The following is a 13,987-nucleotide window of genomic DNA, read 5'->3' as shown; positions in this document are numbered from 1 at the left end:
ACATTAGCTAAAACACCATGATTGCTTTCTTCTTAAACACTTGCAGACCAAGGATTTACAGGCATTGTGCCACTAAAATCATTGATAGCCATTTGCTTGGATACACCAATAATGTTTTCGCTGGGAATTTGACCACTGTGACCTTCTTACTGTATGTCTACAGTGGCAATATTGTTAGGAAAGCATGGTGCCCTTTTGAGTCACGTATGTTGACTCTGCTTGGTATTTTCTCTTGGGCTGAAGATCAGTCTAGTATCATCGCAGTGCTTGGATCTTTACAGATCAGACAATGATGACATATCCCAGACATATGATACTGGTGGCCTTAGTGAGAACACTTTACAGTGGCAGAAAATAATACCTAGCTAGTCATAATCTCAATGATTCAGAGTGCAAGGACCTACTTCAGTTAGAGAAACAGGGAAAGGTTCCCTTAACCCAGGGATGTTCAACCTGCGGCCCTCCATATGTTGCAAAACTACAACTCCCAGCATGCCCTAATAGCTGTAGACTGTCCAGGCATACTGGGAGTTGTAGTTTTGCAACAGTTGGAGGGCCGCAGGCTGGGCATCACTGCCTTAACCAAACCGATTACTTTGAATAAGGGGTTCCGTTTTCTTTCAAATAATATGTATTTCCCCTTTAATGAACCACCTGCTTAAAACTTAGCAACCTACAGGTCCATATATGATCTAATTGGAGATTGCTGGGACATTGTTGTCAAAAGTTTCAGTTCACTATCAGTTTAAGCCTAATGGTAATATCACTTTCATTGGCTTGGTTCTTCCTTAGTTCCATCTCTTGTTGGATAGCTCCTGGGAAAATAACTTGTGTCAGGTCTAGTTCCTCTCTGTTCTTCTGCCCTGTGTTTTCTTGTTGCATTTTTTAGTTGTTTCTCCTAGACTGCCTGCCAACATACCAACTTACTTCATTGGGATATGCCTTGTAGTAACGCTCCAAATCTCAGTTCTACTTGCTAAAATAAGATGGCAAGGTATACTACATATGCGTACTACATTCAAAGCACTAAAATGAAACAGTCTTAAGGGTATAATGGTATCGATTATCAGGGCCAGCTCCGAGTGGACAGACCTCCATATCTAGGCTACATCTTGCTTGTACGACGAACCCAGGAGTAGCTAGAGCAGAGTATGGGAGTGGTAGTGGCTCTGTGGCAGAAAGTCTATCACAGTGGCTTTCCTCACACTGTTGCTCCCTAGGGCCAGTGCAGTGAAAGGAGAGTGCACTCTTCCTTCCCTCAGGGCACACTCTGATTCTGGGGCTCCTGCATCTGGGGTGCCCGTGATGTTGGGTGTTTTTTTTATGGGTGCAAAGCAGAGTGTATAGAGTGCAATGGCCTGCATATATGGTGCAGGAGTCAGTAACCAGGCCAGAGGTAACAAAATAAATGTATCACTTTAACAAAGTGCAAAATGGGAGTTGTAGGACATCCAACGATGGCAAAACACAGTTCCAACTGTATACAGTGCAATTCTTTCCAGATAATGATGTATGGATTTTGGCACAGGTGGGAGTTCTGGTTCTCTTCCCTCTTTTTCTGTCTCAAGTCTCTTCTAGTAGAATGTATGGCTGGGAATAGCGTTCTTTCGAAAGTGACTTTAATGTCCACTGAGGGGCACAGGGTTTTAGAGATATGAATGGCTAGGTTGTGTCCAGGAGTGAAATACCTTTCACAGGTTCTGACATTACAATATCAATACCTGGCACTGTAGGGCATATTTACTCGATGTCATATCGCTAATTTATTTTCAGATACGCTCCTCCGTTGCAGCGCTGTTTCCCCCCCATTCTGTTTTGACGCTCCGTATGCTAATCAATAGCATTGATACAGGGAGGAGGAGACGGCAGCTTTTCTCAGTGGGTGTCTCCTTCTCTGTGATCTGTCCAATTACAGTGGACCGCGTCACAGCCAGGGAGAAGGTTACATGTTTTTTCTCAATGGCTGTGACACAGTCCACTGTGGTTGGATAGCTCACAGCCAGGGAGAAGGAGACACAGACTGAGAAACACAGCCATCTCCTCCTCCCTGTACCGATTCTATTGAGGGGTGCAAAACAGAACGGGTGGCACAGCGCCGCAACAGACAAGCGTATCTGAAAGAAAATATGACATCTAGTAAACATGCCCTACAGTGCCAGGTATTGATACTGTAATGTCAGAACCCGTTAAAAGTCCTCTTTAATGGTGTCTCTCAATGCAGTAAAGTCTTAACAGCTTATGGTACCAGGCTTCCTTGCTGACTTCAATGTTCGGCCATGCAGACTCCATACATAATATGACAATACATAACATATTAGATAACAAACCATTTGCAGATACCCTTCTCTTGGTTACTGCACAGGCCATAGCTCTTCTTTGTATGCAATAACATTTCATGTGCAAGATCAACCATATACTCCATAACATAGCAAAAATAAACTGACAAACAGAATCACTGTATGATCACAGACTATACTCACATGATTTTTGCATGAGCTCTTGAGCTTGTAACCAAAGCCAAAAACAACTCTCCCTCCATAAGTGGCATGTCATCACAATATACTGCCTCACCAGACACATGCTTCATGGCTGAATGGTGCATGATAGGACGTCCAACAGCATCCACAATGGGCTGATGAGCTGTAATGTCCTAAGAAATATATAATTAAATAATTGCAGTCATTCTACAAATAGGAATACAAACAATTTGCATTATGATCGACATGAACCCTAACATTTACAACTACTATTTCCAAGATATCAGCAAATAGCTCTTAAAAGGGTCTTCCAAGTTATTTAAAACTGCGGCCACGAAGACTATGCTGTGGATTGGAGTGCACTGCTGGAAGCAGTAAGGGATTAAACTGGTAAATATAGCCTCTTTTGTTTTTTTAGCACAATTCCTAGCAGTGGCAACATTTTTAAATAACTCTGGAAAAGCTCTTTAAACAATTCACTACTAGACCTGTCTTTCAAGATTCACTGCCTTAGGCCTCATGCACACGACAGTATTTTTTCACGGTCCGCAAAACGTTGTTCCGTGATCCGTTTTTGTTTCCGTGTGTCTTCCTTGATTTTTGGAGGATCACCAGACATGAAGGAAAAAGTCGTTTTGGTGTCCGCCTGGCCGTGCGGAGCCAAACGGATCCGTCCTGACTTACAATGCAAGTCAATGGGGACGGATCCGTTTGACGTTGACACAATATGGTGCAATTACAAACGGATCCGTCCCCCATTGACTTTCAATGTAAAGTCAGGAGTCCCTATTAATATACCATCGGATCTGAGTTTTCTCCAATCCGATGGTATATTTTAACTTGAAGCGTCCCCATCACCATGGGAACGCCTCTATGGTAGAATATACCATCGGATTTGAGTTACAGCGGGAAAACTCAGATCCGACAGTATATTCTAACACAGAGGCGTTCCCATAGTGATGGGGACGCTTTAAGTTAGAATATACTGTGTACATGACTGCCCCCTGCTGCCTGGCAGCACCTGAGGGGTTAATTGTGCGTATCATAGCCCCCTGTAAGAGATCAGGTGCTGCCAGGCAACAGGGGGCAGACCCCCCTCCCTCCCCAGTTTTAAATTCATTGGTGGCCAGTGCGACCCCCCCTCCCTCCCCAGTATTAAATTTATTGGTGGCCAGTGAGGCCCCCCCTCCCTCTCCTGTATTAAATTCATTGGTGGCCAATGCGGCCCCTCCTCCCTCTCTCCCCTGTATTAAATTCATTGGTGGCCAGTGCGGCCCCCCTCCCTCCCCTGTATTAAATTCATTGGCTGCCAGTGCGGCCTCCACTCTCCCCCCCTAATTAAAATCCCCCCCAATCATTGGTGGCAGCGGATAATTCCGATCTGAGTCCCAGTTTAATCGCTGGGGCTCCGATCGGTTACCATGAAAACCAGGACGCTACTGCAGTCCTAGCTGCCATGGTTACTTAGCAATTTTAGAAGCATTATACTTACCTGCGCTGTCTGTGACCGGCCGGGCGCTTCTCCTACTGGTAAGTGACAGGTCTGTGCTATAAGCAATGCGCCGCACAGACCTATCACTTACCAGTAGGAGAAGCGCCCGGCCGGTCACAGACAGCGCAGGTAAGTATAATGCTTCTAAAATTGCTAAGTAACCATGGCAGCCAGGACTGCAGTAGCGTCCTAGTTGCCATGGTAACCGATCGGAGCCCCAGCGATTAAACTGGGACACCGATCGCAACTCTCTGCTGCCACCAATGATGGGGGGGGATTTTAATTAGGGGGGGGGGAGAGGGGAGGCCGCACTGGCCACCAATGAATTTAATACTGGGGAGGGAGGGGGGGCCGCACTGGTCACCAATGAATTAAATACAGGGGAGGGAGGGAGGGGGGGCCGCACTGGCCACCAATGAATTTAATACAGGGGAGGGAGGGGGGGCCGCACTGGCCACCAATGAATTAAATACAGGGGAGGGAGGGGGGTCTGCCCCCTGGTGCCTGGCAGCACCCGATCTCTTACAGGGGGCTATGATACGCACAATTAACCCCTAGGGGTTAATTGTGCTGATCACAGCCCCCTGTAAGAGTTCGGGTGCTGCCAGGCAGCAGGGGGCAGTTATGTACACAGTTCTTAGTATATTCTAACTTGAAGCGTCCCCATCACCATGGGAATGCCTCTGTGTTAGAATATACTGTCGGATCTGAGTTTTCACGATGTGAAAACTCATATCTGAAAAAGCTCTATGCAGACGGATCTGCGGATCCGTCTGTGCGAAAGTAGCCTACTGACACGGATCACGGACGCGGATGACAATCTTGTGTGCATCCGTGTTTTTTCACGGACCCATTGACTTGAATGGGACCGCGAACCGTTGTCATATTTTTTTGATGGACAGGAAACACGGATCACGGACGCGGATGAACAGCGGTGCATTTCCCGAGTTTTCAACGGACCCATTGAAAGTCAATGGGTCCGCAGAAAATCACGGAAAACGAAACAACGGACACGGATGCACACAACGGTCGTGTGCATGAGGCCTTAAGCTGTTGTAGTGATGATACTACTGATTGTGAAATATAAATTCAATGTGTTGCCATCTCCAGCTACCTTTTTTATTGGATGATTTATAACAGTCTGTATTCTGTATTCTATTTGCGGACTACAGATTGATGTAAACTACATAGTCAAAACCAACCTTGTTGAGGAGGATTTGAGTGTAACTTGTAGTTTGACATAGACTAAATAGCAGCATGTAATGTCAACCAGCTGCTGTTGTCATGTATTAAAAGAGACATGTCCCTGTGCGGGACAGAGACATAATATTATCACATTACAAAACTGCAATGAGGCCTCATTTGGAATATGCAGTTCAGTTCTGGGCGCCAGTCCATAGAAAGGATGGCCTGGAGCTGGAAAAAATTCCAAAGAAAATCGACTAAACTGATAAGGGGCATAGAGGGGCTTAATTAAAGAGACGTCTAAGGGAGTTCATGATTAACTTATACAAGTATAGAAATGGGTCGTACAAAAAATATTAAAGCTAAGCTGTTTCATGGAAAACCTCCTCAGAAGACAAGGAGGCAAGTCTTCTTTACTGTAAGAACTGTGAATCTATAGAATAGTCTACCTCAGGACATAGTCACAGCAGGAACAGCGGGTAGTTTAAAAAAAGGTTTGACAATGATGCTTATGTACATTGGATATAAAAAGTCTACAGACCCTGGTTAAAATGTCAGGTTTCTGTGATATAAAAAAAATGTGACAAAGATAAATCATTTCAGAACTTTTTCCACCTTTAATGTGACCTATAAACTGTACAACTCAATTGAAAAACAAACTGAAATCTTTTAGGTAGAGGGAAGAAAAAATATAAAAAGAAAATAATATGGTTGCATAAGTGTGCACACCCTTAAACTAATACTTTGTTGAAGCACCTTTTGATTTTATTACAGCACTCAGTCTTTTTGGGTATGAGTCTATCAGCATGGCACATTTTGACTTGGCAAGATTTGCCCACTCTTCTTTGCAAAAACACTCCAAATCTGTCAGATTGCGAGGGCATCTCCTGTGCACAGCCCTCTTCAGATCACCACACAGATTTCAGATTCAGGTCTGGGCTCTGGCTGGGCCATTCCAAAACTTGAATCTTCCTCTGGTGAAGCCATTCCTTTGTTGATTTGGATGTATGCTTTGGGTCGTTGTCATGCTGAAAGATGAAGTTTGTCTTCATGTTCAGCTTTCTAGCAGAAGCCTGAAGGTTTTGTGCCAATATTGACTGGTATTTAGAACTGTTCATAATTCCCTCTAGCTAAACTAAGGCCCCAGTTCCAGCTGAAGGAAAAACAGCCCCAAAGCATGATGCTGCCACCACCATGCTTTACTGTGGGTATGGTGTTCTTTTGGTGATGTGCAGTGTTGTTTTTCGCCAAACATATCTTTTGGAATTATGGCCAAAAAGTTCCACCTTGGTTTAATCAGACCATAACACCTTTTCCCACATGCTTTTGGGAGACTTCAGATGTGTTTTTGCAAAATGTGGCTTGGATGTTTTTCTTCGTAAGAAAAGGCTTTCGTCTTGCCACTCTACCCCATAGCCCAGACATATGAAGAATACGGGAGATTGTTGTCACATGTACCACACAGCCAGTACTTGCCAGATATTCCTGCAGCTCCTTTAATGTTGCTGTAGGCCTCTTGGTAGCCTCCCAGACCAGTTTTCTTCTCATCTTTTCATCAATTTTGGACGGACGTCTAGTTCTTGGTAATATCACTGTTGTGCCATATTTTCTCCACTTGATGATTGTTTTCACTGTGTTCCATGGTATATCTAATGCCTTGGAAATTCTTTTGTACCCTGACTGATACCTTTTAACAATGAGATCCCTCTGATGCTTTGGAAGCTCTCTGTGGACCATGGCTTTTGCTGTGGGATGCGACTAAGAAAATTTCAGGAAAGACCAACTAGAGCAGCTGAACCTTATTTAGGGTTAATCAGAGGCACTTTAAATGATGGCAGGTGTATGTTGACTCCTATTTAACATAATTCTGAACACAGTTACATCCCCAGTTATGCAACCACATTATTTTAGTTTTTTTTTGTTTTCTTCCCTCTACCTAAAAGATTTCAGTTTGTTTTTCAATTGAGTTGTACAGTTTATAGGTCATATTAAAGGTGGAAAAAGTTCTGAAATGATTTATCTTTGTCTCATTTTTTTACATCACAGAAACCTGACATTTTAACAGGGATGAGTAGACTTTTGTGTAGAGTTTCTTACTCCTCTTCCCTTAAAGCGGTTGTCCAAGTTATTTTTATTGATGACCTATCCTCAGGATGGGTTATCAATATTAGATTAGCAGGGGTCCGACACCCCTACCGATCAGTTGTTTGAAAAGAAGGAGCGTGTCGTGCTCTTTATTGTTTACTTGTTCGCCATCACATCCGCAAAGGTAAGCAGGTGTAATTACACTTAAGCCGTCCCATTAATTTCAGTGGAACGGCTCGTTTCTACACAAGTCTATAAGAATGAACCATCCCATTGAAGTGAATAGGATGGCTTAGGTGTAATTATACCTGCTCAATGCTGTGGATGCAACAATGAGCAGGTAAACAATGAAGAGGAGGCAGCGCTGGCACAGCAGCATGCCTTCTCTTCAAACAGCCGATTGGCGGGGTTGCCAGGCCATAAATATAATATGTCTTTTTTCAATCAACCTACATAACTATGTATGTTACCTCATAAAACCCTTCCTAAATGAATATTTCTCATACATCATTTCAACAAAGGCAAGTAAAATGCATCTATTATTGCTGTTGTATCACACATAGCTATTTTGGGGAGGACTAACACAGTTGTAATGTGTAAATAATTGTTCACTGTGTTGTGCTATGCTGATGGAAGTTAAGGGAATTCTTGTAGACCTAATGCATATTTTATGGTCTCTTACAATATACAGTTGCAAGAAAAAGTATGTGAACCCTTTGGAATTATATGGATTGCTGCACAAATTGGTCATAAAATGTGATCTGATCTTCCTCTAAGTCACAACAATAGACAATCACAGTGTGCTTAAACTAATAACACACAAAGAATTAAATGTTACCAAGATTTTTTTGAACGCATCATGTAAACATTCACAGTGCAGGTGGAAAAAGTATATGAACCCTTGGATTTAATAACTGGTTGAACCTCCTTTGGCAGCAATAACTTCAACCAAATGTTTCCTGTAGTTGCAGATCAGACGTGCACAACGGTCAGGAGTAATTCTTGACCATTACTCTTTACAGAACTGTTTCAGTTCAGCAATATTCTTGGGATGTCTGGTGTGAATCGCTTTCTTGAGGTCATGCCACAGCATCTCGATCGGGTGGAGGTCAGGACTCTGACTGGGCCACTCCAGAAGGCGTATTTTCTTCTGTTTAAGCCATTCTGTTGTTGATTTACTTCTATGCTTTGGGTCATTGTCCTGTTGCAACACCCATCTTCTGTTGAGCTTCAGCTGGTGAACAGATGGCCTTAAGTTCTCCTGCAAAATGTCTTGATAAACTCGGGAATTCATTTTTCCTTCGATGATAGCAATCTGTACAGGCCCTGACGCAGTAAAGCAGCCCCAAACCATGATGCCCCCACCACCATACTTCACAGTTGGGATGAGGTTTTGATGTTTGTGTGCTGTGCCTCTTTTTCTCCACACATAGTGTTGTGTGTTTCTTCCAAACAACTCAACTTTGGTTTCATCTGTCCACAGAATATTTTGCCAATACTGCTGTAGAACATCCAGGTGCTCTTGTGCAAACTGTAAACGTGCAGCAATGGTTTTTTTGGACAGCAGTGGCTTCTTCTGTGGTATCCTCCCATGAAATCCATTCTTGTTTAGTGTTTTACAGGGATGTTAGCATATGCCAGAGACTTTTGTAAGTCTTTAGCTGAGACTCTAGGATTCTTCTTCACCTCTTTGAGTAGTCTGCGCTGTGCTCTTGCAGTCATCTTTACAGGACAGCCACTCCTAGGGAGAGTAGCAGCAGTGCTAAACTTTTTCCATTTATAGACAATTTGTCTTACCGTGGACTGATGAACAGCAAGGCTTTTGGAGATACTTTTATAACCCTTTCCAGCTTTATGCAAGTCAACAATTCTTAATCGTAGGTCTTCTGAGAGCTCTTTTGTGCGAGGCATCATTCACATCAGGCAATGCTTCTTGTGAAAAGCAAACCCAGAACTGGTGTGTGTTTTTTAAAGGGCAGGGCAGCTGTAACCAACACCTCCAATCTCATCTCATTGATTGGACTCCAGTTGGCTGACACCTCACTCCAATTAGCTCTTGGAGATGCCATTAGTCTAGGGGTTCACATACTTTTTCCACCTGCACTGTCAATGTTTACATGGTGTTTTCAATAAAAACATGGTAACATTTAATTCTTTGTGTGTTATTAGTTTAAGCAGACTGTGATTGTCTATTGTTGTGACTTAAATGAAGATCAGTTCACATTTTATGACCAATTTGTGCAGAAATCCATATCATTCCAAAGGGTTCACATACTTTTTCTTGCAACTGTATTTGTCTAATTGAAAAACTTACCTGATATTTCTGCATAGTCTTTAGTGTTGCCTTCTGGACTATGGAACTTTTAACACAGTTTCTCTGAGATATATCTGCAGGATAAATGTGCCCATTCACACTACACTAAAGGAAAATGTACAATAACAACATTAACATTTGTGAAAAAACACATAGATAATTTATGCTGAAAGATAATATAAGATCTTCTACTTTTAATGCACCTGTCAACAGGCAGGTCATCTCTGTAACCAGCTCACTACATCGAGATTTATACAGCTTTCAACGGGTTGCCTCATCAGAGGTTCCACTTCAGTACCCCCAGCACACAGCTGATTTTGGTGTGGGAAGCCACAGCTAGTTAGGCATGTCTAGTGTCTCTCCGTTCTTGCTTGATGAGTAGAGGGGAATGCTCTATCCAACATCAATATGTCCTAAACTGGCATAAGGATAGGTAGACAACGCTTTTAATTATAATTTGAGCTGTATAAATCCATATGTAGTAGGCACCTCCTAGTGGCAGATACAGGCAGCTGGATGTTATCACTGTGTAAAGGGATAATGGCAAATGTGGATTTCTAACTCAGCAAAGGGAACTGTAAGCACCATAAAGATATATTACAAAGTTAAAGAGCACACAGTTTTCAACTTCTTAATAAAATGGACATTCACTTTACAGGGGTGTTCCTGGAGAATAAAATTATAGTTGGCATCAGTGTCAGGGGTTTAAAGGGTAACTAAAGTTTTGTAACACTTTAAAAAAAAAAGTTCTATAGATAGAGATGCGGATCGAGGTCAGGATGGGGCCTGCTCCACTCAGCTAAATCCTGGCATAGCACAATGGTTCAGGGCAGGGATGGCCAACCTACAACTCCCATCATGCCCAGACTGCCAACAGCTATCAGCTTACAGGAGGGCATTGTAGGAGTTGTAGTTTTACAACAGCTGGAGAGCCGCAGGTTGGCCAGCCCTGGTTAAGGGTATCAATGTGCTGTGCCTGAATTTAGCCATGCTTGAGGGGGCACAGGCAGGAGCAAGGATCTGTTCCCCAGCCTGTGCAGCATTCACCACGGCCCCAGTGAAATCTGTACTCCAGTACAGCACTGACTGGCAGTACTGTACTAGAATATTGATTTTAAAGCTCAATAGTACCCAAGACTTTGGGTAGGGTTTGAGTAGGAAAAAAGCATAATTGATTAATAAAGTATATCAGGGAAAAAAAATTGGGCCTTTTTAGAACCTTTTAAAAGAAAAAATTTACAAGAGTTTAGTTACTCTTTAAAACATAAAAGAAGAGATACTAATCCCCAAAAGTCTCCCACCACTGCCCGCATCCTCCCCCGATATATATGATGCAATGCCCTTTGTAATAGGAAGTAGCACATAATAGGGATCATTTATTATGACTCAATATACCAAAAACTGGCATAAAAAAGTCACAAACCCTTGTTTGTGACTTTTTGAATGCCATTGCAACTAAGTTTCTAAGTGTTCAACACTTTCTAAAAAGAGGGGGTGTCATGGGCAGGGTGGAGTGGGGACATTGACTTCGGAACAATCACTTTCATTTATGCGTTTATTGACTAAAGAACAAATGAAAGCTACTCCAGTCTAGCCGCATAGACTGCCAGAGGATGGCCTAATTTATAAGAGGCCTGCACATCCTCCGGCAGTGCAGGGGCTATTAAAGACAGGCATAAACGGCCGGCCCCTGATAAATAACTCTCAGTAAGTAAAGGTAAGTAATTTTTAAAGTTACTAATCATTTTATGTAGATTCAAATAAATTGTTGATCAAACTTTTACCATAGATTGTCTAGTTATATGGTAAACACAATGAGCCCACCTCTGATTTCAGGGCTTGTAACACTTCTAGGTAGAATTTGAAAAAAAAACTGATGGTCAAGGTTCTTCTGAATTCCACCTTCCCACCAGGAGCAGAGGGTGGAAGATAAATCTCATCCAAAATGAATCTACATGCTTCACCAAGAGTCTCCTCATTCCACTTCCTGGTTATATAAAAGGGTTAAATTAAAATCTGTGGCACATCGGATTTACATGGCGGTATTGTACATAACAACATTGCCACGAACCTTCCAATGACTGCTTCTCTCGCCTTATTTGCTTGAACTGTGGTTGTGCCAGCGCCACCAAAGTAAATATTCATGTCTTCAATGATGTCTGAATGATCTTGAAATAATACTCTCATTCCTGAGACCAGTATAGCCACAGAGTTAACCTTTCTCTGTGCCTGTCTGAAGGCAGACACAACCTCCCACTGTGGAAAGAGGGCAATAGTATAAAATTCTTGGAAATGTAATTCATTTTACCCAATGTAAAATGTTTAGTAGTTTCCATAAAGACGTTTGGCTCTTGCCAAAATATAAACTTATCAAAACCAACAAAAAGTGTTAAAGGGGTTTTCCAGTACTTCAATACTAAATGCCTATCCTCGGGATAGGTCATCAATATCTGATTTGTGGGAGTCCGACACATTGCACCCTCACCGATCAGTCGTTCTGCAGTTTGCACCAGAACTACAGAGCTTCATCCCTTTCTGTAGTGGACAGAGCTTCTCCACTTCACTTCAATGGCAGCAGTGCTGTAGTAACCAGCTCTACCATCACAGAAATAAACAGAGCTGTGTAGTTCTGGCGCCAGAGCTACTGCATCTACTGCAGAACAACTGATTGGTGGGGGTTAAGGCTGTTGTACCCTTGCCAATTGGATATTGATTGCCTATCCTGTGGATAGGTCATCAATATTAAAGTACCAGATAACCCCTTTAGGGGATTTAAAAAAAATCTTTTATCACCAATATATGGCACTGCAAACCAAGGGAGGTCTATAGAGCCTTCAACAGACAAAATGTATAGGAGGTTGTACTGCTCATTAACCCTCCAAAAGTATGTAAAGTCCTTCCCTTTCAATCTGTTACGTACTGAAAACTTGTAAAGTCAATAATAAAGGCCCCTTTACACTGGAAGACACTGCAGGCGATTATTGCCTGCTTATCAGAGGAGGCGAGAATAACATTTACATATAGCAATCATCTCCTCTGTATGGGGATAAGTGATTGCTACTGTGATCACTCATCCTCTTAGAGAATCATTGTTTCTGGGCCTCAGATCACTTTTTAGAGAGCACAATTTGCTGTCCAGAAATAATGATTTAGGTGACCACATCAGTGATGCTTTCATCCAATGAACGAGCATTTACTCGTTCATTGGGTGATTGGCGGCATCTTTATACAGAGCAATTACCTGGAATGAGTGTTCCTAGGAACGCCGCTCCTTCCCAATAACTGCCCCAATCATCAGCCCTTGTAAAGGGTCCTTTACACTTTAAGCAGATGTAGTTATTTGTCACTTGCGTTTATTTATCCTAAAAAAGTGCAGCAATAGACCATGGGGCCGTGGGCCTTCAGGCACTGCGCAAATTCCTGGCGGTAACTGAGCTTATAGTTCAAAATGTACAGCACCTTTTGAGTAAATGGAATGAACACAGACACAAGAACCTCTTCTGGCAGGAGACAGGATGAAGATTCCTTACATTTGAAGAAGCCATCATTGCAAATGATCTGTCGAGTTTGTCCTACGAACAATATACAACATTATTTAAAAAATGCGGGGGAAAAATGGACAAATAAAATCCATAACCATATAAAGGGCATCTGTCAGCAGATTTTTACCTATGAAACTGGCTGGCCTGTTACATGTGCACTTGGCAGCTGAAAGCATCTTTGTTGGTCCCATGTTTATATGTGTCCGCATTGCTAAGAAAAATGAAGTTTTAATACATGCAAATGAGCCTCTAGGAGCAACCTAAAGTAAATTAAGGTGCAGGGGGTGCAGCAGTTACAGAGAGAGCAGAGCCTCTAGGTGTAATGGTAACACCCCCATTGCTCCTAGAGGCTCATTTGCATATATTATGAACCATATATGAGACCAACACAGATGGCTTAAGCTGCTGCTGATGGCTTCAAGATCACATGTAACAGGTCAGACCTTTTTTACAGGTACAAATCTGCTGATAGATGCAATTTAAATTGACTTAATAAGCACCAAACTCTGTGGGGATGGTAAGCAATAACATTTAGTTTACAAAAATATTGTGCCAAAATGAGGCCTCTTTCCCTAAAATAACTTCTATAATCATCACTTATTTATGTATATGTTCATATAATGAATTGCTTTTGGATATTAAAAAGAACGGTTGCATACTTTGGAAGGTTAGTAAACAAGTACTTTATCCCTAATATATACTGCAAGACAGATACAGATCTTATTTTATTTACCATGAAAAAAACATGACTTGATGGACCGTTCTAATATATTTCACATGACATACAAAGAGGCTTGTGAGCGTACACATATCATTAAGAAACAATATCATAAGAAATGTTAGGCCCCTTTCACACGGGCGAGATTTCCGCGCGGGTGCAATGCGTGAGGTG

The 13,987-nt window shown here is 42.3% G+C and overlaps 1 protein-coding gene across 1 annotated transcript in view; it reads right to left on the bottom strand.

Annotated features, from left to right (window-relative positions):
* Positions 1-13,987, bottom strand: part of LOC121008794 (aldehyde oxidase-like) — a 223,558-nt gene that overhangs the window by 145,566 nt on the left and 64,005 nt on the right. Inside the window, exons 12-16 of the mRNA XM_040441488.1 lie at positions 13,013-13,125; positions 11,625-11,809; positions 11,378-11,540; positions 9,554-9,658; positions 2,481-2,650 (exon numbers count right to left, since the gene is read on the bottom strand). Of these exons, the coding sequence (XP_040297422.1) occupies positions 2,481-2,650; positions 9,554-9,658; positions 11,378-11,540; positions 11,625-11,809; positions 13,013-13,125 (736 nt within the window). The remainder of the gene's footprint in view (positions 1-2,480; positions 2,651-9,553; positions 9,659-11,377; positions 11,541-11,624; positions 11,810-13,012; positions 13,126-13,987) is intronic.

The sequence above is a fragment of the Bufo bufo genome, chromosome 7 (genome assembly GCF_905171765.1).
Source record: "Bufo bufo chromosome 7, aBufBuf1.1, whole genome shotgun sequence".
NCBI lineage: Eukaryota > Metazoa > Chordata > Amphibia > Anura > Bufonidae > Bufo > Bufo bufo.
Note: the sequence above shows the minus strand (reverse complement) of the source record. Positions and strands in the feature narration are given on the sequence as shown.